This window comes from Danio rerio, chromosome 1, assembly GCF_052040795.2.
Source record: "Danio rerio strain M-AB ecotype USA chromosome 1, GRCz13ab, whole genome shotgun sequence".
NCBI lineage: Eukaryota > Metazoa > Chordata > Actinopteri > Cypriniformes > Danionidae > Danio > Danio rerio.
The window spans coordinates 31,849,583-31,875,503 of record NC_141021.1 but is presented as its reverse complement, the minus strand read 5'-3'; the positions used below and the strand labels follow the sequence as shown (position 1 = coordinate 31,875,503).

Below are 25,921 nucleotides of genomic sequence, written 5' to 3'. Positions count from 1 at the left end.
ACTAAACAATTTTTTATTTGTTATTGTACACAAGCACTACTTTAAAGAATTTGGTGCAAAGGTAGTTGTTTAAAAAACAGCATCCAAAATTATAGCAGCAAATGCAAACAATAATTGGATATGACAAATAAATAAAACATGCCAGTTGATTAATAATAAAGATTAATTAAATTGACCTCATTGGACACTTTACAATGTGATGCTTTATCCAGGGTGCTGTTAATTGATTGCTTGTTTGCAGAAGTCATGTAGTGACTCTTTAAAATCACATTAAACAAGTCAAATAAAAACAGGTCAAATTTGTCTTCTTCTTCTTTGTTAATAAATGCAAGTTGTGCAACCGGTGATTTTTGATGTCAGCACTATATCAGAATTATGCAGGAAAACTTAAGCACAGTAATGCCAGTTATGAGTAAAACAAATATGCAAAAACTTGGACAGTAAAATTATCTAAAATTATTTTAAACTGTTTTGATGCTTGGGCTAGAAGGAAATCTTAATAATAAACAACATGCCAGAGTAATTGGTGGTTAGTTCACTGGGCAACCCTTGCTAAATCAGGGATTAGGCAAGGCAAGGCAAGTTTATTTATATAACAAATGCTATACACAATGGAATTTCAAAGTGCTTTACATAAACATGAATAAAATAAAATATAAAATAAAAATGATTAAAAGAATTAAAAATGATCCAAACTGATTACAATGTGTTAAAACAGGTGATAAAAGACATCATAGTGCAAACTGTCGGACGTAGCACAGTGCTCATTCAGGAAAGGCAGCTAAACAGATGTGTTTCAAGTCTTGATTTGAATGTGCCTAATGTGACCCTATGTGACTGAGCTGAATTAAAGTGAGAGTGAAGTGTTCTGATGCTTTCCAAGGTAACTTTAGATTTGTTTACATATGTTTTGTATTCTTTTGAATTTAATATGAAAAGAAATAAGCAAGAAAAAAAGCTGTAAAAAGCAGACCAGACCTAATGCTGAAATTTAAATGTAACTAATTTATGACATCTATTTCTCCATTGTTGAATCTTGGTAGTGCATCACATTCAGACTGAAGCAGGATGTAAAGCATTCAGTATTCATCGGCTGTTTCTGACATAGTTCTCTCTCTTTTCTCTCGAGCAGTCACAAAGTTGAGAAGATCAATGGCAGTCACCACTCCAAACACCATTTGCTTTTGAGATGAGGAGCCATCTGTAAGATCTAAATAAAAACAAAAAATCATTCATTATTAAAAGCAATTCAAGCAAATGTCTTGACAAAAGCACTGTTGTCTTGCTACAGTTGCTTAACAATAGTTTTCCAATATGTCACATTTGTAAAATTCATTGATTTTTACTTTCATGTTTAATACCATAAAAGGTGCTTTGAAAAAAAGTTCAAACCTACATTTATATTTAGTCATTTAGCAGGCACTTTTGTCCAAAGCGACTTACAACTGAAAAGCATTTACAGATTCAACAAGAGGCAATACACACAAGAAGTGCTAATTATACAAAGGAAGTGCTAGTGCTCAGAGAATTAGGTGCTAGGTGCTAGTAAAGTGTTTACTAGAATAAAGTCATGCGTTTAGTGCATATATGTATGTATGTATATATATATATATATATATATACATATACACAGTTGAAGTATATAAGTCAGTATGTCTGATAATATTTTTTTTCTTCTGGAGAAAGTCCTGTTTAATTTCACCTAGAATAAAAGCAGTTTTTAATTTTTTAAAACCATTTCAAAGGTAAATGTTTAGCCCCTTGAAGCTATACATTTTTTCGATAGTCTACAGAACAAACTATCATTATACAATAACTTGCCTAATTACCCTAACCTGCCTAGTTAACCTACTTAAGCCTTTAAATGTCACTTGTTAGCTGTATAGAAGTGGGTTGACAAATATCTAGTAAAATATTATTTACTGTCATTATGGCAAAGATAAAACAAATCAGTTACTAGAGATAAGTTATTAAAACTTATGGTTAAAAATGTGTTGAACAAAAATCTTATTTGATTTAAAAAATAAAAAGGGGGGTCTGACTGTTGATGCATTTCTCTCTGGAGCATTGGTGACCAAGATAGCAACTCTCTGTGATCTATCAAGAGACACAGTTTCTACAATGTCACCATACCACTAAGAAAGACGAGCCAAAGAAGATGTGTGAATTGGATATCTGGGTGCTAACCAAAAAACATAAAACCACAGCTGCCCAACTCACTGTAGAATTAGTTTGTTGGGTGCTCTACGGGGTCATTATACATGGCCAGGCTGCTATAGCACCTTTGGTCAATCATGACAATGACAAATGCTGGTTTCAATGGTGCCAGCAGTAAAAATCTTGGACTGGACAATGTAAAACACGTATTGTTCTCTGATGAGTTCACCTTCACTGTCTTTCCCACATCCGAGAGAGTAACGGTGTGGAAAAGCCCCAAAGAAGTATACAGTACCACTCAGACTGTTGCACAACTGGAGTGAAGCATAGGATGGATTAGGGATGGTTTGTGCCGCAATATCATGGAAGGTGGACAGTAGAATCTGAAGATTCACCATATCAAAAGCAGCAGACAGGTCCAAGGTTCAGATCCTTTCCAGCGTTTTAGCGATAAAAAGAATGGGAGGGACCTGTCTGTAATTTTCAACCATTAAAGTGTTGAGCAGTGGGGTTCCCCAGGCCTGCTTAAAAGTGGTTAAGAATGAGTCAGTGTGAAGTGTTAGTTTTGTGTGTTAGGGCTGGAACTATGGCAAGGGAAATGTGCTGCCAGATGTGTGAGGGAATGGGGTCCAGAGAGCACGTTGTGGGATGGGCAGAGATGAGAATTTTGTATACCTCTCCCTCTGTAAGGATGGAGAAGCAGGTGAGTGAATTTCCTTCAGAAGGTGTTGTTTGATGGAGATTTGGGTTGTTTGTGGTGGAAAACAAAATACTAAATTAAGGGTTTTTTTGTGTGTGAAAAAGGAGGCTAAATTATAAGCTCATAAGGAGGTGATGGAGGAGAAGAGAATAGGGTATTAAATGTCCTGATTAGTTTGAAGGTGTCTAAAGTGCTGTTGATATTGTTAAATGAAGTTGTAAACTTGGCAACCATCGTCAATCAAAATTCTAGGTCAAATCAACATTGAAAAATGGTTTATTCATAAAAAATTTAAAATAATAAATTGGTATAATAGACTAATTCAAAAACAAACAAAAAAATAATTATAAAAATATTTATCTGGCAAACCTATTGCTCCTGGCTGTGAGCAAGACCAGCGTTTAAATAAAAAATATGTCCATTACCTGGCAACTCATTTCTGTACACCATGTTGAGAATCTGTCAAGCACATTTACCTCTTTGACACCACGCTGTTGTAACACATGCAGAACAAGACTCAATCTAATGACCAAATACTTCTTTGGAAAGACATCAGCTTGATGGCAGTATATTTCCTGTACTATTCTGATATTTGGCTCCATGTCAACGGTACATTTGTACACAAACATACCCAGTCATGCATAGTGTTTGCTCTGCTGCAGCCCCATAAAGACCTTTGCTTTTGCATCTGTCCCTCATGAAAGTCTAAATGACCCAATTTTTTGTAAAAGCTCAAGGCAAATAACAAACTTGATTTCATTTTTTGATTTCATTGTAATTTACAAAATGCGCCAACTTTTCGGGGTTGTGCATCTAGTTCAGGGATAAGCGAATTCGGTTCTGGAATGCCACTGCCCTGCAGAGTTTTGCTCCATCCCTAATTAAACACACCTGCCTGAAGCTTTCTGGTGTTTTTAAGACACAAACGAGATTAGATTGTTCAGGTGTGTTTGATTAGTGTTGGAGCAAAACTCTGCAGCACAGTGGCTCACCAGGACCGAAGTTACCCATTCCTGATCTAGTTATATGATATTAATTTTGTAAAAAACATATGTCAGTCTGAGATACCCTGCTGAAAAATCCAGCTTAAACCAGCCTAGGCTGGTTGGCTGGTTTAAGAGAGGTTTTGGCTACTTCCAGGCTGGTTTCCAGCCATTTCCAGCCTGATCTTAGCTGGTCAGGCTGGGAGATGACCAGCTAAAACCAGCTTGACCAGTCTGGCCAAGCTGGGAGTCCAGCCAAAACCAGCTATATCCAGCTTAAACCAGGCTGGTCAAGCTGGTTTTAGCTGGATTTGGCTGGTCATTTTCCAGCCTGACCAGCTAAGACCAGGCTGGAAATGGCTGGAAACCAGCCTGGAAATGGCCAAAACCCCTTTAAAACCAGCCTGGTCAACCAGCTAAAACCAGCCAACCAGCCTAGGCTGGTTTAAGCTGGATTTTTCAGCAGAGTACTGTGCATGCATAAGCATTGAAATAATTAAAAACACAATAAAAATTAGGTACTGTAGTGTCTGTCATTTAAACATTTAAATTATATTACGGCATTATAACCATTACATTTCTGATCTGACCTAGCCAGTATGAATATGTTTTTTTTTTAGTGTACTTACAGAGAGTACACTTGAGTGATGAGGGCTTTAAAACAAAATGTAAGTTCATATGTTATGAATATTTCAAATTCGTTTTTGCTTCTGTTGACATGTTGGCTAATCTAATAAAGCATATGTAAAATATGCGATTTTAATTCCAATGTATGTTATTAAAGTCTACATCTCTAAATTAATTAAAAAAATGTTCAGCATATATACTGTGATGTTTATACTATTGAGCCATAAAGCATTAAACTTTAAACAATTAATTGTAATACGCATACACACACACACACACACACACACACTTAAGGATTCATATAACATTAACAAAAATGCTTACATTAGACTTACATTATCAAAATTATGTAGATGTTTTATAATATTTTCAATTGTTTTTCAAATGAATTGCCTGTAAACATATTTAGATTGACACTTTAACCAAATGTAAAAACTGCACATATTAAGATTAAAGTCTTAAGTGTTTAAAGAATACTCTTATATTCAATTAACTACATTTAATTTCCTTTTTTTATATAAAATGTATACACATTTATGTTTTACTTTAACTCATATAGTTGTTACCTTGACTACCTCTCTTTTCTTACATACAGTAAACTGACCAACAAAAGAAAAAACTGGACCAGGTGGACATCCATCCAAGTAAACATCAGGGATAGATAACAAAATAATAGATTACTTTTAATGAAACTAATATAATGTAAAGTCAAAAGTTTATGGAGGTAAATCAGATTTCCTCCCGTTTAAGTTTGAGTTTAAATGGTATGAATAGTTAATGCACATTATTCAAGCAATGAGAAATCATTACTTAACACTATTTAGTATGTCTGACCATGAAAAACTAACACTTACATTGAATTTGCTCATGAACCACCAGGGCAAAGTGATCAGTTTCCAAGATCCGAGATAACTTTCCCATATTGTCAGTCAGACGAATCTAAAACAGGCAACATGGAGGATGTAAAGTCAGATGAGGTAGGCAAGTTGAAAATTTTCTTTCTACAACTCCTGCACTAACCCCACCTGCTTAAACTGTTTATAGAGCACTTTGCTGACGGGGTCAGAAGGCTTGACTTTTCCTGCTAGAACAGAAGCAAGCATGTTTCCCAGAGTCACCATACCCAGAATCAACCTGCAGTGAGGAAGCCAAACATAAGTGCATTCTATTCTTAAATTGAATGTTGTGGAATATCTTTTTAATACATGTTTTTAATATATAAGTAGTGGTATATTTAATATATTTCCAATACATTAAATTATATTATTATAATCTAATAGTTTTTTTTAGTTATCATTTTTAGGTCAATAAGATCCACTCACCCAGCTTCATTTACGACAGGTGCCTGGTCAAAGCCCTTATCTTTCAAGATTTTAATAGTTTTTTGGCATGTGACTGTAGGCAGCACAGTAAGTGGAGCAGAGAGGTTTAAACTTTGTAGTTTGAGATTCCACCACCTGGAAGAAATTAAAGGACAAAGAATGAACAAAGAATCCAAAATTAATGAGAGGTTGCACTAGTTCTAAATAGCAGACTGCATAATAGTCATAAATAAAGTATGTTTAATATAGACGAGTGGGGCCAGCTGTCACACAGTGTCCTATGCATAATATCTCAATAACTATACAGTATATTATTATATTTTCCCCTCAAAAAGTTACATTTCATCAAAAGGTAAAAATGTATAAAATTTGTTTTATAATTAAAAAAAGACTGACCAGCTTAAATGTGTTCAAGACGAAACAGTATTTCAATAATGGCAGGTTAGGGTAAGTTAAAAGTAAATGTTATACATCTGTTATTTTAAATACCTGTTAATTTCAACACATACATACATACATACATACATACACACACACACAAACACTAGAACACAATAAAGACAGTAAAGATATAATGACATCTAATGCTTATATGACAAAAAAATCTTCTCTTTACCAGGGTTTATTCACCATGATGTCTTCCACCCTTAGAAAGCCCTTCTGGAACATCCACTTATCACTCAAGAACTTAGACCTTAAGAGGCAATTTTCAACAAAATAATTAACAGCAATTCCCACTGCAAGCCACCCTTAGGAAAAAGTATATGTTGTTCATTAAATTAAGTCTACTTAAATAACGTTCAAGTACATTTTAAGTGCAGTATACTTAAGATAGTAAGTATAATAAAATATACAGGGGTTGGACAATGAAAATGAAAAGCCTGGTTTTAGACAAAAATTAATTACTAGTATGGTGTAAGTAGGGCCTCCTTTTGTGACCAATACAGCATCAAGTCCTGCACAGTGGCCAGAGGTATTTTGAGCCATACTTCTTGCAGAAAAGGGGCCGGGTCACAACATGATGCTGGTGGAGGAAGACATTTTCTGACTCGCTCCTCCAAAACACCTCAAAGTTGCTCAACAATTTTTAGATCCAGTGATTGTGCAGACCATGAGACATGTTCCACGTATATGTTCGTCAAACCACTCTGTTACCAGTTTTGCTGTGTGTATTGGGGCATCATCACCCTCGTAATTTTTTAACCAATGAGTGCACATGGTCCTCTGGGATGGTTTAGCAACTACTGGGCCTAGGGAATGGCATGACATTTCAGCCCAAACCATCACTGATCCACTATTATGCTTCAAACTTGGCATGTAACAATCTGAGTGGTTTACTTCTTTGCGGCTTCTCCACACCGCCACTCTCATAAAAGTGGATAAGACAGTGAAGTTGGACTCAAGAGAGAACAATACATGTTTCATATTGTCTACAGCCCAAGATTTTTATTGGCACAATTGAAACCAACATTTGGAATTGGCACAAGTGACCAACAGTTTGGCTACAGTAGCCCGGCCATGTCTATTGTTCCTCTGGAGCTCGCGACGAACAGTTTTGGTCAAATCAGGAGAGTTTTAATTTAATTCTGCAGTGACTTGGGCAGCTGTGATTTTATGTTTTTTGGATACAATATTTATTGTTATATTTATTATATTTTACATAGAATTAAAAACACTTATTCCAAAATAGCAAACTTAACAGTAGCAAAATGACAATTAATTTGGCTGCAAGTATACTTTTATACCATAAATGTACCATTTCTGAATACAAAAATCTTTAGTGATAACTTCAGCTTAATCTAAATATGCTTCTACAAATAGCACATTTTGTCCTCAGTAAAAAAAACAAAAATAAAAATGCTACTGCTATTTCTCACAGAAAAGTGTTGCATTAACACATTTTGCTATATATATATATATATATATATATATATATATATATATATGTTTATTCCCTTTGTGCGTATTAATAAAAATAAATAAATAAATCTATTTAAAAAAAATGGCTGTTCAAAATTGACACCCTTTCAAAATTGTTGACAAATAAGATTGTCTGTATTTGGACAGAACTGTGTGTAGGTATAGTGATATATGAGTGATATAAACACAATAAGTCTCTTTTTTTATTTACTGATGTTAAAACAGGATCCAAATTCCTTCAATTTTGAGGCTCACCGCAACATGATGTAGGAGTGTGGTTTTTCCTGCCCACCGAATTTATTGACAGCCACATATTATCATGTCTCCTTTGTAACGCACATAATCATATCCACAAGACTTGTGCAAAGCAACTTTGATTAAAAGATCTGTTCAGCTCTCTATGATCAGCTGCACTTCAAGAATATGAATATTCATCCAGCATTGTATATTACCGTGTGTCCTGTCACTTATGCCATGTAAAAACAGAGCAAAGTTAAGTGTGTGTGTGTGTGTGCGTGCGTGCGTGTGTGTGTGCGTGTATTTTTTTTAACAGAACTGTACTAATAGCACACTTTATAAATTGTACTTATACATTGTATTGCAACCATGTGGTAAAGTTGAAAATTAGTGGAAAACCACGAGTGAAAATATATTTTAAGTACTTTATTAACTAAAGTAATTTAGTTACATCTAATATTAAATTTAACCAGTCTGTGTGTTTTTCCTGAAGAAAAACTAATAAATATATAATAAAATTGAATACGCTTGCAGCCAAATCTTATGCAACTCTCTGACTTGTCTCTCTGACACTTATACTGTCATATACTTTTGCAGGCAGCAAGCTCTTTGCAATTCAGTAGTTCCTGGATGGGAGACCACATGAGAAAGCTAGGTTGCTGCTGGAAGTGGTGTTAGTGAGACCAGCAGGGAGCGCTCAACCTGTGGTCTGTGTAGGGACTCTATACTGCTCAGTGAACGCTGCCGTCTTTGCTGAAGAGACGGTAAACCGAAGTCCTGACACACTGTGGTTGTTAAAAATCCCAGGATGTCCTTCGAAAAACAGAAGGGTTTTAACCCCGGCATCCTGGCAAAATTCGCCCACTGGTCTCTATCTCATGGCCTCCTAGCATCCCTATATCATTGTTGGCTTCATCACACTTTCTCCTCTCCACCTATCAGCTACTGTTAGGTCTGCGATGGCACACAATATGGGTGCCATCGCGTCACCCAGGTGGATACTGCACACTGGTGGTAAATTGAGATTCTCACCAAAAATGTGTAAAGTGTTTTGAGAATCCAGAAAAGCACTAAATAAATGTAAGGAATTATTAATATTAATATACTTACATGTAGTTGCGAATTGAGTCTGGCAAAATCACAACACACCGCTGTCCTTCCTTCAGCTCTTTGGCAAATTTTACTGCAGCTGCCATGGCAGTGCCTGAACTACCACCTGACAAAAGAGACAAAAATGCAAACAATGCAGTGTATACTTACAGGTACAAACTACAATAATGATATTACTTATCATACATATTAAGCCACAATTTGTTAACATATATGTAAATGCATAAGTTAGGTTTTCTGGTTTGCTTAAAAACATTTCTTGAACTATGCCTCGTAAACTAAACTCTTGTTCGTCCCACTTAAATCACAGTAATACATGTCTGGCTACCCCCATAGAGACTTCGATCTATTAAGAATCAAACCAGAAACTAAAAAGTGAAAATACAAATTTTGTAAAGCTTGGTCTCCTAGACATCAGGGGCCTCATGTATCAACGCTGCGTACGCACAAAAACTTTGCGTACGCCAGATTTCACGCTCAGAATCGCTCACGTTTGGATTTACTAACAATGAACTGAACGTGGGAATGTGCGCAGGTTCACGGCAGGTTTCTGGCAGGCGTACGCACATTTTTTGTGCGTGTCTGTTTTATTTCCATTGGCGACTCCTAGAGGCAGTTGTGTTAAATTCTTCTCTACAAAGTGTCTGAGCCTTGCAATGGCAGCTGTATGAGACGGGTTCATATAGTAGGTATGTAAGATTTCCATACCACACAGTTGACCAGCTAAACATTAAAGCACAATTTGCAGCGGTCGCCTGTTTTCCCAATGTAATCTGAGCAATCTACTGCACACACATTGCTATAAAGACACTATCTGAAGATGAATTTGCATGCGTGAATCAGAAACATTTCCATTCAATAAATGTGAAAATAAAATATGATGCACAAACTTATTGATGATTCCTACTTGTCTTTCTCGTGATAAATAGTGGGCAAAATCTGATATGTAGCGGGGAAAAAAAGAAGAAAGAGTTTATCAGACGCTGGATTCGAGCCGAGTTTATGCTCGAGCGTGTCAGTACAAGATCACATGCTTCTTATGAGGTGCGCCACTGAGACTGCTAAGGGTACTGCAACATTTTACAGATATAAACCACACTATTTCTTTTTTAAATGCACTCAGTGCGATGTTCAGACCCAACTGTGTTAACCGTATCAGCTAAACTCTCCCACTCTATTTTTTTCTTTTGTTGTTAATTCCGGAGAACAAACTTGCAAATAACACCGCTTTTCTCCGGTCTACCTCCGAAAGCAGCACCTCCATTTCACATTCTGTTCAAAGTTTCTCTTTTTGCTTGATTTTGCCGTTGCTTTTTCGTTGGGTTTTGCCATTAGCATAGTCATTAGCATATTCATACGGGGGAGGAGGCAGGGAGGGGTTTTGTGCTCGTGCATGTTGCGCTCAGTTTCACGTTCATTCAGATGTACAAAAGAATATGCGTGAGATTCGGCGTACGCAGTGTTTCATACATCTGAATTTTTTTCTGCGTACGCACATTTACAGCTTTGTGCGTACGCAATGTTTTAGTAAGATTTCCACGCAAGTCTTCGTACATGAGGCCCCAGGTCACTAGCACCTAAAGCACTTATCATAAATGAAATAAAAGATAACAATCTTAATGCACTCTGTCTCACAGAAACCTGGCATCTGCAACCGCTGAGCACCTCCGCAAACTGATAGAAAACAATCATAATAATCCAGGATTTTTATTTAACACCATTGCTAAATTAACAAATAATTGGTCATTTTTGGAACAACCGCAAATTAGTAGTGATGACTTCATGATTTTTTTTCACTGATAAAATAGAAGGCTTTAAACCAGGGGTGGCCAACCCTGTTCCAGGAGAGCCACCTTCCGGCAGATTTCAGTTGCTACCCATATCAAACACACCTTCCTGTAATTATCATGTGGTGTTTAGGTCCTAATTAATTGGTTCAGGTGTGTTTGACATGGGTAGCCACTGAAATCTGCAAGAAGGTGGCTCTCCAGGAACAGGGTTGGTCACCCCTGCTTTAGACAGAAAATAGAAGATGTTAAACTTTCTGCACCGCCTTATACTTCAGATCTAGTAAACATTTCACTGAATCAAAATAACCTACAGTGCTTCAAGATCATAGAACAGGAAGAGCTAGATAAAATTATAAATAGTTCTAAACCAGCTATGTGTATGTTGGACTCAATTCCAACAAAATTAGTGAAAGAATTGCTACCTGTTATAGGAAAATCTCTACTTAACGTTATCAACTCTTCTTCATCTTTAGGCCATGTTACTTTCAAGCTAGCTTTTATTAAGCCTATTATTAAGAAACCGCAACTGGATCCCAGCAATTTAGCTAATTATGGGCCTATTTCAAATCTTCCATTTATGTCTAAAATACTAGAAAAAGTTGTTTTGCCCAATTATGCTCCTTTCTGCAGATGAATAATGTTTTTGAATTGTTTCAGTCAGGTTTCAGGGCTCATCACAGTAACCGCATTAGTGAAAATAACCAATGATTTACACTTAGATACTGACCAAGGGGTGCATATCGCAGTTAATTTTACTCGATCTTCGTGCTGCATTTGACACCATTGACCACAATATCCTTATAGACCACTTAAATTCTACAGGTGAACAGGGACAGTCCCTACAATGGTTTAAGTCATACCTAGCTGACCGTTATCAGTTTGTGAATATTAATAGACAGCTTTCACAAATCAGGCCAGTAAAGCATCACCTTAAGTACCTTAAGCATCAGTTTTAGGCCCTTTGCTGTTTAGAATATACATACTACCCCGGAGAGACATTATTAGAAGACATGGGATCAGCTTTCACTGCTATGCAGATGACACTCAATTATATATTTAAACTAAACCTGATGAGACGTCTGAACTGTCTAAGCTAACTGAGTGTATTAAAGATGTTAAAAGTCTGGATTACCAACAATTTCCTTCTCTTAAACTCAGACAAAACAAAATTATTACTTATTGGGCCTAAATCCTGTACACAGCAGATCTCACAACTCAACCTGGAATCAGAAGGATACAAAGTTAGCATTAGCTCTACTATAAAAGATCTGGGTGTCATATTAGACAGCAATTTAACTTTGGAAAATAATATATCCCATGTCATAAAAACTGCCTTCTTTCATGACTTTTAGGCTGGATTACTGTAATGCTCTGTTTACTGGTTGCCCAGTACCCTCTATTAACAAACTTTAACTAGTACAAAATGCATCTGCCAGAGTTCTTACCAGGTCTAGAAAATATGATCATAACACCCCAATTTTATCCTCCTTACACTGGCTGCCTGTTAAGTTTCGTATTTATTTTAAAATATTGCTTCTTACCTATAAAGCTTTAAATAATCTAGCTCCTGTTTATCTAACCAACTAGATTCAAAACTAGATTAAAGCCATATCTTTTAATAAAGCATACACTCAATGCATCACATAGGGGTATAAAGTGTGAATTTGCTCTACGCAGGGTTTTTTTTTTTACATCTCGTTTGTATACACTATGAAGCTTTATTCTCTTTATTCTATATTTCCACCTGGGGATACTCATCCCAAGGCCCTCAGAGACTATGCAGCGCCACTGATGTGATCCAAGACCAGCGACGAGATGATTACAAGGTTTACATAATCCTGGACCAGGCTGTATCCTGAGCAGCTGCTGTGGTGGTCTTGGAGAAGTAGAGAGCATGTGACTGATTCCTGTGATGCTCCAGGGACAGACGAGCCTTCACTAACGTATAACGTTCTCCAGCCTTCAGCACCTAGACTGCAACTCAGCACAAGACGTTTGGCCATAGGAGAAATGGTCGTGCCCAACTGAGCCTGGTTTCTCTCAAGGTTTTTTAAATTCTTCACTTTGGCCTATTGGTGAAGTTTTTTGTAGCCACTGGCTTGCAAGGTTCGGGACCTGCAGAGCTGCGCATTGATGGATTTGCTCCTCAGTGTTTGGACTCTCAGTGTTGAATATTAAACCACACTAAACTGAGCTAAACTGAACAAACTCTGAAAACTGAATTGACACTGTTTTAATTTACTATAATATTCTAAGTGAAGCTGCTTTGACCTAATCTACATGGTAACAATCTACATCCACTCATTGGTTTTTCACTCTGTTAGAGTAGTATGCCTGTTTTATCCAGAATTGATTCTTTCGGAGGATGTGATCAATTGTACAGAGGCTGATGGCATTTATCTCTTTAAAAATAAAGGACATCATCATCCTCCACCTCCTCCTCTACTCTGGTGTCCTTGACCTGTTCTTCATCATCATCTTCTTCTCTTCCTCCATCTTCTTCTTTTCTTCCTCCACCACTCTGTTGTCCTTTACTTTTTCTTCCTTGTCTTCTCTTTCTTCACCACTCTATCCATCGAAGTTTCTGATTAGTGTGTGATAAATTTTGAGCCGTGCTCAAACTGAGCTCAAGCTGTGCTGACTTGAGTTAACATTATTGAATGCTAGTGCTTTGTAACGTTGGGATTTTTGTGTAGACAGTTCACCAAACATACAGTTTGCAGTTGCAGTTCACCAACTATAACTCTTGTTTCAAAGCAGGGAGCAGTGGTTAAAGTTTAGAGAAATGGATGTGCTTTTTCAAAAATGGCATTATAGTTTTGAAATTTTAGTTCTAAACAATGGTTATAGTTTTTTTTTTAGCAATTAAGAAAAACTGTAATAAAAGACAATGTGCTTACCACATAATAGCCCTTCATCTCTTATAAGCATTCGGGCCATGGCAAATGATTCCTCATCCTTGGATTTGTACCATTTGTCAACCAACTGAAAAAACATAGTGGTTTCAGTGTAGACCTAAATGATTTGGATTTAACTGGTTCTCAAAAATAGGATGGTGTAAGAAAAACTTGAATTCTATCTCCATCTACTGGTAATGAACAGAATAGCAAAAAAAGTGTAACTGATGTAAACATACAACATGGCCCTTGATTTCATGTGTCAAATTTTACAGAAGAACAGATAAAATGAAAAGGGAGTATAATACAAAAATACAGTAATAAAAAAAATTAAACAATCATTATGTTTACATAAATGGTTGTCTGTGGTAGGAGTGAAAAAAATCTGCAAATAATATGTTAGTGTAAAAACAAGAAAAAGTACATTAGATCTACAGTATCTACACCCTTATCTAGAGTCACTCACAGATCTATCGAGAACAGTGGGTATGAAGTCATATCCAATGCCCTCCACCTCATACTGGTTTTTATCTGTTCGGTTCAGTTCATCAGGCTCAGCAAGGATTGAGCCCTCTGGGTCCACAGCGACAATCTAGCAAAACACAGACAGACTTCATTGTTGAGATTTACCCTGCCACATCAGGCCCATTCACATTACTTGGGCCCAATCACAAACTTATAAGTGGTAAGATTACAAAATTGCAGCATGCTCTTATAAAATTAACACATATATATACACACACACACAAACAAAACGAGCTATGTATACCTTAATATTTGGGCACTTTTCCTTCAATTTCCGAGCGATGCCAGTAATGGTGCCACCTGTGCCAGCTCCTGCCACCAGCATATCCACTTTCCCTGGACACAGGTGAGTAAATTATTTAAGACAACAGGACAAACACAGCAAGAGTGAGCTCCATTTGTGCTGCTAAGTTCAAAAGCAAAAAAAGACAAGAACAAAGTCAGAGAGAAACAATAAAAAAATAAAACAACTACCATCACATTGCTCCAGAATTTCCTCTGCAGTGGTGTCATAATGAGCCAGGGGGTTGCTGGGATTGCGATATTGGTCCAGAATATGAGAGTTAGGGATCTCATTTTTCAAGCGCCAAGCCACTCCCACATGTGACTCTGGGGAGTCAAACCGAGCACTGGTGGGTGTTCGGACAATCTCTGCTCCCAAAGCTCTCAACACATCAACCTATGAAAAGACTCTTGTATCACTTCATCAAATCAGGTTTTGCTACAACTGGAATTAATTTTACCTTTTCCATGCTCATTTTCTCAGGCATAACAATTATACAGCGATAACCCTTTACCGCTGCAGCCAGTGCAAGACCAATACCTGCACAAAGTGAACACAACCAAACTCCTTAAGACCTGAATATTTTGCGCATATATAAGGAAAAAAAAAAACACTACAAAAGGGCACTATGATTAACATAACATTCAAAATGATTCATACATGGAATGGTGAAATGTAGATGACAAAAGTATCAGTATATGTATATGTATAAACATAATAGTTTTAATAACTCATTTTTTAATATCTTTGCCTTGATGACAGTAAATAATATTTTACTAGATATTTTTCAAGACACTTCTATACAGCTTAAAGTGACATTTAAGCTAGGTTAATTAGGTTAACTAGGCAGGTTGAGGTAATTAGGCAAGTTTTTGAAAAAATATATATAGCTGAAAGGGGCTAATAAGTTTGACAATATTTAAAAAACGAATTAAAAACTGCTTTTATTCTAGCCAAAATAAAACAAATAAGACTTTTTTCCGAAGAAAGAATATTATCAGACATACTGTAAAAATTTCCTTGCTCTGTTGAACATCATTTGGGAAAAATTTGAAAAAAAAAATGCAAAGGGGGGCTAATAATTCTGATTCTGACTTCAACTGTATGTATGTATGTACAGTATGTATGTACAGTATGTATGCATGTATGTATATATACACACACACACACACACACAATCTCAGTTTTCTTATGTGTATAAAAGTTATCTGTTCACAAAAACATTAAATCAATCAGATTTCAAACTCTCCACCATGGCCAACACCAAAGAGGTGTCCAAAGGATGTCAAAGACAAGATTGTAGACATGGAAGACTGATTGAACTTTCTTCCAAACATCAAATATGGAGATGGAAACATTTAATTTTGTGGGTGTTTTTCGGCCAAGGCAGGGGTGTCCAAGCTCGGTCCTGGAGGGCCGGTGTCGTGGAAAGTTTTGTTCCAACCCCAATCAGACACACCAGGGCTAGCTAATCAAGCTCTTACTAAGCTTTCTAGAAACATCCCTGCAGGTGTGTTGAGGCAAGTTGGAGCTAAACTCTCCAAGACACCAGCCCTCCAGGACCGAGTTTGGACACCCCTGTGCTAAGGGGTCAGGACAACTGCACAGCATCAAAGGGATGATGGATGGGGCCATGTGCTGTCAGATCTTGGCAGAAAACCATTAAAAATGGGATAGATATTCTAGCATTACAATGACCCAAAAAACATGGCCAAGGCAATAAAGAAGTGGCACAAAAAGAACCACATTAAGGTTCTGGAGTAGCCAAGCCAATCTCCAGACCTTAAATCGCATAAAGAATTTGTAAAGTCAGCTGAAAATTTAAGTTGCAAAATGTCAAGCCTCACAACCTTAATAACTTGGATAGGATCTACCTAGAGGGGTCGGACAAAATCATAACTTAGATGAAACCTGAGAAGTGCAAAACTGGTGGCCAACTACAAGAAAAGCCTGATGCCAAAAATGATGCCAAAAAGGATTTGAAGTTGTGTTTTGCAATTGGGTCAAATAATTATTCCACTCATTAAAATGGAATTCAGTTTATACATTTTTACAATATATTTTAAAAATATTTTTGCTGCCATTCTGTCTCTCGCAGTTAACTTAAATCTGCCATTACAATTATAGATGTATCACTTCTTTGTGCATGGACAATCAAATACATTTTGCCCCACTACATTTAGTGTTTGTGTTACCTGTATTTCCAGAGGTGGGCTCTATAATGGTGTCTCCAGGATTGAGAATGCCTTCCCTTTCTGCATCCTCCACCATACGCAGACTAATACGGTCCTTCACACTACCACCAGCATTAAAGAACTCACACTTTGCCACTGCAGACATACAAAAATAGCCGATGAAATAACTGTTCTTACTAGATCTTGTTGTCACTTATATAAATGACTTCTGCTTCAAGACTTTTATGTAACAATACAGCCAGTTGAAGTTTAATTTTTCAAAATTGTCATAAGGCAAGAATAGGTGTTGTTCATTAGTTAGAACATTGATGAAAGGTTTTGATCCACTTAAAAAAATTACTAGTATATCTACAGTATTACTGTTCAAAAAGTAGAAACAGGAATCAATCACTTACAAAGTTCACACTTTAATCCAAATATCTTAGAGATCTTGTTTATGTGGACCAGCGGTGTGTCTCCAATCTTGCCCAATATGTTGGGTAGAATGCACTCAGCTTTTGTCCTTCAAGAAATTGAAGAAAGTAAGCAAGCAAGCAGGAAAGAAAGACTTAAGGAAAATCCCCACATCAGACTTTTTTTTTTTTTACAGCAATTAATGACATTTGGCTAAAAGCAGTTAAAATATACACAATTAAACTGTGACTGAATGATAATAATAAAACTATTCTACAGTACTGTATCAGATGTTGTATTATCATTATTAGATGTGGTATTATTACAGTACTGTATTATTATGATACCTTGATACACAGAACACTAATACAGCATAGAGAGCAAATATTTATTCACAGAAATTAAACAAAAATCTGTTTATATGAGGTCACAGCCATAGTAACTCAGTGATTCTTTTCAGCCTTAATAGACCCAGCAAATAAAATCCACTCATCTTTCAAAGAGCAGGAATTTATCTTTCCTGCTGTTAAATACAGTCCTACGTGAAGAAATGTCATCTAAGTCAGTATTTACAAGAAGTCAATATGAAAAGCCGATTTCTTAAAGAAACAACAGATATTTTTGCCACTTTTATTCAAATAGCAGACAGATGCCCCCTTAGCAAACTGAACCGAACCATACCGTGGGCCCAATAATGTGAACTGAACTGGATCGTGGCATCTGTTTATCATTATACCAAAGGATGACATTAACTTTTTTGATCACCAGCCACTGTGGCTAGTGGTTTTCCAAAGTTATTAGCTACTGACTTTATATTTTGTCAAAATTTTGTTGTTGAGAAAATATATTTTAGAAATTTGACTTGGGCATGTTAAAATTATACTTGATTTCAATATTGTGTCTACATGCCTCTTCATTCATTTTACTTTGTTGTTTGTTGTTTATCACCTTACACTTAATACAAATATGCTTCTTAAACATATACACACATATACAGACATTACCTTTATGCAATAAAATTGCAGGTTAACTATGTCTATATATAATAACTTATATTTGATTGTAACCTTTTCTAAAATAATATAATAACATGCACCTTTTGTAAGGCTGCTTTGAAACAATAATTATTGTAAAAAGCACTGTACAATTAAATTTAAATCCAATTGAACATTGCGCAATGAGCATGAGCAAACAGTTTTATACAGTACGTCACATTGCAATCAGTTTTTATTTCACATTACTTTTCAGAACTCAACACTAAGTATTTACCAAAGTTTTGTCCGAACATACCAAACTATTTATTTATAAGCAGCAACATTTAAATATTGCGTCAAAACAAATTAAATGTAGCTTTATACATAGAATTTTAATTCAACAAAAATGTTCTTAAAAATACAGTTGACATTTAAAACAATTATTGCCATTTATGTAATGTATGTAACTATGCACAGTAGTCTGTGCAGGCTAACGGTCACAGATCACCAGCTAACTATACATATATGGAGAGTTAATCTCTTATTAAAGCAATGTTATTATAAAGCATGATAATCAAGCCATATTAACAAAATTTCTGTAAAAAAAAAAACATATTGTGTGTGATAATAAAAGGATGATCACACGCACACGGTTAACATTAGACCCATTCATGATGAATGGGTAAAGCAAAAGTGGCAACCACTGCTTCTTAAAAATATGTTTTCGTAAAAATCTTGAGCTTTTGCAAGCAGCAGGACTGTGGGTGCACAAGCATCACTTTTTGTACAGTCTATTTCAAAGAGAACCAAACACAACAGTTTTGTTTCCAGGCATGGCACCAAAGCCCTCGTCAGTGAGTGAGGATATGCTGTCTCGCCATGCGTATGATGATCCTTTCATTTGGTATTCACCTTTCTTTTGCTCGTGTGAACAGATCAGGTCAGGTCAGTCTTGCTGCTTCTTAATTCTAAGTTTGCATTTGCATCCACATCCATGACAAGCAGTCATAAACTTAAACTCTAATTGTTAGTGACGAGCCAGCACTAGCCCAATCAGTCAATCTAGCCCAATCAACTTATAGCGACATTTAAAGGCTTAACTGGGTTAATTAGGTTAACTAGGCAGGTTAGGGTAATTAGGCAAGTTATTGTATAACAATGGTTTGTTCAGTAGACTATCAGAAAAATAAATTTAGCTTAAAGGGGCTAATAATTTTGATAAATTTTGATATACATACATACTTATATACACACACACACACACACACACACACACACACACACACACAGCTGCAGCTAATTAAAGTGCTGTTAAGCCACCCATATTTAAGAAGAGAAAATGGCCAGCTCTGACTGAGAGAACTCCACATACTAACTCTCTATTTCTCTTCAGATTCCAGCAACTGATCAGCTAAAAACTCATCCGCACTTCTTTGCAGAGTGGCACAATCCTCTGGAACACTTTCACCTTCCTGGCCAGAGGACACATCGGAGTAACGCCATTCACCTCTTTATTCATTAAAAAATTGAAAATAAGGCATGCTCTGGGGAATCTATGTTTACCGTACCAGCTGTGTTGTATTCCCCTTTTTCTCACCAAAGCTAGTTTAGAATGCGGGTAGATTGAGTGGATTATTCAACACAAACCTGTGAGAAACACCATTATTACCATCAGATTTGTTTCTCACAGGCAGGCTACTCGCTCTCTTGTTCTCACTCCAACTACTTCTGCCTGGAATCAGAGATTCCCCCTCAGCTGACGTCATAGAGTACTTCATTCACAAACTGATGGATATTTAGACCTGGCAACAAATGTTCTTGGAACAGCTAGATGAGGGGAAGTTCATTGGCAAAAAGGGTATGCCTGGCGATACCTCTTTACTTTGGTGTCTAGCCCCATCCAGTGAAACCTAGATCCTATATAGTGTTGGTGGTCTCCAGCTGTCCAGCAATCAGATGGGTGTGAGCGAGTTCCAGAACTGTGGCTGTCTTGCACTTTAGTACCACTAGCCGGGACTTTTTCTGTCGCTCCGCAACACAGTACAGCATACCAGACTGAATAGCCTTGTATGAGGTGAGGAGCTGAAAGTCACATGAGGTTTGATCTCTTTGGCTTTTCCTGAATGACCTGGATTTGTTGTTACAAGTCAATAAATTCATTATATATATACAGTGGTAACAGAAAGTATTCAGACCCCCTAAAGGGTCACTGTAGTAAAGTTTGATGTTTTGTGGGAAGAAAAAGACAGGGTTGGCGAATCTGTGATATAAGGTAAGTAGAAGTCTTTTTATTTTCAATTATAACCACCACACGTGAAGCTGTGTGTGTGAGTGACTGCTCTCTTCCTTCTCCTAAAGAATTCTCCTTCTCCGGTCCAATCACTAGAATAAACAGGTGTTATTTATTATTGCTGATTGGACTGCTGATTGGCCGCCAGGCTCCGAGCATGCTCTCCCCCCTCATTGGATGTTCGATCATGCTTACCTCTCCACAGTCACAAAACCCCAAAACACATTTTTTTATCATTAATTTATGAGAAAGACTTTGAAACAATCAGAGTGCTCTATTGTGAATGAGTTGCAACTTAATCAATATGCATGATATAACTTCAAAGACTCTTTTTACCTGTTGTGGTGTTCAGAAAGATGTCACATTGTGCTGCTAACTAAACAAATGGAAGAAGAAGAATTGTTGGGTGACATGGGTTGTCATTGTTGCGTTAACAAATGTGCCGCAATGATGTTTTTTTTTTTTTTGTTTTTTTTTTTTACATTTTTTTACCCAAGAGCTTTTTGCATCTGGAAATGGTGAAATCTGAATTTATGCTGCTCTACAAATGTAAAGAGGTAAACACCTTAATCAAACTATTACCATCATGTAGGATTTTCGCTGCGTATGATTTTCAGCACCTTGAAACGGTTATCATCTCATGCCTACTCAATACTCTCACCAAAACAAAACTGGACTCATCCACTTTCCAGACTTTTTTCAAACTAGAGGTGTGAAAACACCCTGCTGAGACAGGGGTGGGGGTATTTGTTAATAAAGCTACATTTTTGCAGCTTTATTAAAAAAAAGAAAATCTGGAATATCACATAGCCCTAAGCATTCAGACCCTTTGCTGTGACACTGAGGTGCTGACCATTTTATCTGATCATCCTCGATATGGTTATACACCTTCATATGAGTCCAGAAGTGCTTGATTATACTGATAAAACTTGATTAGGAAAGCCACACACCTGTCTATACAAGATCTTAAGCCATGTTCAGACCAGAAACGCAAGCTCATGCAACATGTTTTGCAGTTTGCTTTGTTGCAAAGTTCAAGCTTGTTGAACTCTGACCTGTGAAATCACATCACATGACTGCGTGAGACCAATCGAAGATCAAAACATGACCTCTCTATACAGAATTTAAGTATGGAGCAATCGCTCAATTTTTTAAATGTCTAAGCATCTAGTTTAATCCTGTCTCTTTAGCATCGCCGTACAACCGAATTTTGCATGCGCAAACTCTAATGTGACCACGGCATTACAGCTCACATTACATGTCAGAACAAATGAGAATCATTTCAAAGCAACTTTCCTGAAGAGCTCAGAGACAGAAGTAGGACAAGGTTATAAAAATCTGGCCAAGGTCATAACAAAGATTCATAAAAAAGGTAACAAAAAAAGGTTCCTAAGAGAACAGTGGCCTCCATAATCCTTAAATGGAAGACGTTTGGGAGAAGAGCCTTGGTGGGAGAGGTAAAGTAGAGCCCAAAGATCACTGTGGCTGATCTCCAGAGATGCTGTCGGGGGATGGGAGAAAATTGTAGAAAGTCAACCATCACTGCAGCCCCTCCACCAGTCAGGGCTTTCTGGCAGAGCGGAAGCCTCTCCTCAGTAAAGTTTGCTAAAACAAAACACCTGAAGTAATCCAAGATGGTGAGAAATAATATTCTCTGGTCTGATGAGACCAAGATACAACTTTTTGGCCTTAATCCTAAATTGCATTTGTGGAAGGAAACCAGGCATGGCACACCACTTGTCCAATACAGCCTCAACAGTAAAACATGGTGGTGACGGTATTATGTTGTGGGGGTGTTTTTCAGCTGGGGGGACAAGACAACTGATTACAATCGAGGGAAAGATAAATGAGGCCAAGTCCAGGGATATCCTGGACAAAAACCTTACCTAGAGTGCTCAGGACATCAGGCTGGGCAGAATGTTTACCTTCTAACAAGACAATTCAATTCATCTTTATTTCTATAGCAAATTTAATTCATCTTGTTGTCTGTATCTAACAACATATTCCCCAACTTTGGTCTTTTGAATCTAATACTTGTTCTCGGGTAATGTGTTTTGCCTGATAAGTTAATAACTAATGTAACCACGTACATTCTGTATATTGAGTAATTCCTTGCCTTTATTTACTATAATGTATAAACTTATTGTTCGTTATTCTTTTATAATGGCCATTATTGATTATTAAACTGATATTAAGCAAAAGAGAGGGCATGTTTTGTAATTTCAATGAAAATGAAAGAAGGCAGTAATGTTAGACTCTGTTTTGTTATGAATACGCATGCAATGAAGATGACGCTCATATATGCAGCACAACGCCTTAAAATTTCTGCTGTCTGTTAAGTTGTTAATATTAAAATAGCAGTTCCTTCATGTTTTTATTTTATTGTTAAGAAAATTAAACAATGTAGCCAGGATGGTGTGAATAAAGTTATAAGGTACACCGTTCCCTTTAAAGATTTACCCGACATGTTCTCGGGAGTCTGTTTTCCATATCAAACTTGCGAAGTCTGAACTTACAAGGAGAGGATGCAGAAATTTAACTGTGTGTAGGTTACTTAATCTTGAGGAAAAGCCCCATTCAGAGAGGCGAACTTACGCGTTTTCAAACTACAACGCATTAGTGATAACGGGGCTTGAGTGCGGGGTCTGTGTCGTGATCTGTTGCTCCATATTGCAATGATGGAGAAAAGCTCTTCAAACCCTGGTCAGTCTCTTGCAAGTAGGAGGGGGATGGGTAGGTCTGGCATAACACCTACTTCCAATGTGTGTATATATATATATATATATATATATATATATATATATATATATATATATATATATATATAGAGAGAGAGAGAGAGAGAGAGAGAGAGAGAGAGAGAGAGAGAGAGAGAGAGAGAGAGCGCGAAGAGAGGATTTTTTCAACAAATTTCTAAACATAATAGTTTTAATAACTCATTTCTAATACCTGATTTATTTTATCTTTGCCATGATGACAGTAAATTATTTCAAGACACTTCTATTCAGCTTATAGTGACATTTAAAGGCTTAGGTAAGTTAATTAGGTTAACTAGGCAGGTTAGGGTAAATAGGCAAGTTATTATATAATGATGGTTTGTTTTGTAGAGTATTAAAAAAAATCTAGCTTAAAGGGGCTAATAATGTTGACCTCAAAACGGTTTTTAAAACATTTAAAACTGCTATAATTGACACCAAAATAAAACAAAGAAGACATTCTCCAAAAGAAAACAAAATGAGATATTAAAACCCATATGATGTCTTATTTTCATTTTGTAGAAAGTAACAAATGTCCTTCAGGTAAATGCATTAGGGTAAAAGTATAGAATTTATTGAAAAAAAGTAGAAGAGTAAAAGTTAAAGTTACCAGAAATTTAAATGCTGAAGTAAAATGCAGATACTGTATATAATATAAATAGGCATTATTACTTTACACCTTTACATTACACCAGCGGTACTGACGTACTAACGTATTCACCATTTTACTACAGTGGTAGTACAGTAATAATTATGCATTACCTGGGAAAGTATGTGTGAGGGGAATTTTCATGAGACATTCCTGGTTTCCATGTACATCTGCTTGGCAGGTCAGGACGAATCCATTTAGGGTCAGCAGTGGCAATTTCTTTATTCAGCTGTTGGGGTCTGTCTCCATCATCCGCACCCAACTTCTTATCTACATTATTCGTGCCACTGAGGTTTTTGCCCAAAATAGGGCAGGGAGAGGTGTCATTCTCTTTGTTGGAGGGGACTGAAGGCATTATTCCTCAATAGTTCCCTGTGAAAAGTTTAAATCCAGAATAATGTTCACAAAATATTTAACTTATTATAATGTAGATTTTGACCACCTTGAATTTTCCATATGTTGAAAGAACATGATTGGAATGAAATATGTTACATTTAAGATAAATAATTGAGTAATTATATGTAATCTTAATTTAAAGTATTAAAAATTTTATACACAATTATCCATTGATTTAAAAGGCCAAACTCTAGAAACATTGTATCTGGCATACTTTCAGGTTTGCTGACATAATACTTATGCCATTAGCTATAATGACTAAGACAAAAAAAAGTGCGACCAGCATAGTTTCGATGTTTTGTTTCGATGTTGTTGTTGCTATTAAGAAATTGTATTCAGAAAATATTTAAGTTGAGGAAACCTTTGAAATGAATGGAAGGAAAATATCTTTGCATTCAAGTTACATTTTTTTTAATCAGTTTTTGCTTTTCTGGTGAATTAAACTAATTCTTTTATTCATTTTGCTTTGACTTAGCCCTGATTATATCAGGGCTTACCACAGCTGAATAAACTGCCAACTATTCCAGCAGATGCCCTTCCAGCCACAGCCCAGTACAATAAAAACACCCATTTTTAGTCTGTTATTGAGTCTATTTCTTTACTTGTGTAAATGTGTGTATATTTATATTTATTCAGTTTAAACTAATTTCAGTAATAATATTGACTAATATGAGTTTTTATTAACTAATATGAAAGTGTTTATTTGATTTATTTACAATACAGTTTGTAAAGTTATATTTTCTGACTTTTAGCTGATTATTATATGAGAGACTTGCTTTGTTTACCAAATAAGTGGATCTAGATGGATTTGCATTGTAAACATTTAATGACAGTTAAAAAGCTAAAAAGCTATTATTTTAAATTGCATTTTTTATTGTGTGTATATATTTATTTATTTATTTTATTATTATTATTATTATTTTTTAGTCACACACAACCCCAAATCAGAATAAATTCCCCAAAAAAGAACGGGGCGAGGCTTTCAAACATAAAACTCACGTTTCTGTGTATTCGCATTTTAAAGAAAGCCTACAAGTTTTATTACATGGAATCAAATGTCTCCCAAATAGGTTGAGAATATCTGGCGACCCTTGACGTATTCCTACAAAGTATGAGGAAGTTGGTCCACGTGCTCTTACTGTGTCCATGTGCTCTAGGAAGCGCAAACTCTTTCAAGCAAAAATAGCACTTAACAGGCTGCGATCCCACATACAGTATACTCACTTTCCGTATAAAACTGTACTCCTAAACACTTCTTTAATAAATCTAAAACTGTACAACAAACACGGGGCAACTTCATCATGCACCTGCAAATTATAAACCTAGTGCACGTTTATGTTTTTTGTGTTTTAGTCAGCTAGTCGTTCAAATAAGTCTAGACATTAAATTTCGCTCAGCCGTATACATAAAAAAAAACAAAGAAAAGTAATAGTAGCTGTGCATAGCTAATGGTTATACTAACACCACTCCTCACGTTTTTAAAAATCTGATTATTTCAACATATTTAAAGCAGCAATTGATTTATTTTTACTTTACAAGTCTATTTACCAACATTCACAATATACTGTATGAAACACCATTTTCTGCCTAAATATTCCTGACTAAAATTACAGCTGCCTATTACCATTACAGCAGTTCAGCGGCTAAAGAACACAATTACCTTGCTGATATGAGCACCGACCGTCCTCTTTCTCAGTTGGGCACAGAAACACCTGTC

The 25,921-nt window shown here is 36.3% G+C and overlaps 1 protein-coding gene across 2 annotated transcripts; it reads right to left on the bottom strand.

Moving 5' to 3' along the window:
* Nucleotides 1–25,921, bottom strand: cbsa (cystathionine beta-synthase a). Of its 2 annotated transcripts, XR_015475743.1 has the most exons (16): nucleotides 25,865–25,921; nucleotides 23,922–24,180; nucleotides 17,142–17,248; nucleotides 16,747–16,881; nucleotides 15,012–15,091; nucleotides 14,743–14,947; nucleotides 14,513–14,604; nucleotides 14,210–14,335; nucleotides 13,747–13,831; nucleotides 9,057–9,162; nucleotides 6,406–6,483; nucleotides 5,790–5,924; nucleotides 5,493–5,601; nucleotides 5,149–5,406; nucleotides 3,283–3,726; nucleotides 524–1,210 (listed from the first exon to the last, which is right to left on the bottom strand). XR_015475743.1 is itself a non-coding variant. In NM_001111232.1 (15 exon segments), coding segments are annotated over 14 exon segments (1,716 nt in total). In that variant the 5' UTR covers nucleotides 24,164–24,180; nucleotides 25,865–25,886; the 3' UTR covers nucleotides 1–1,079.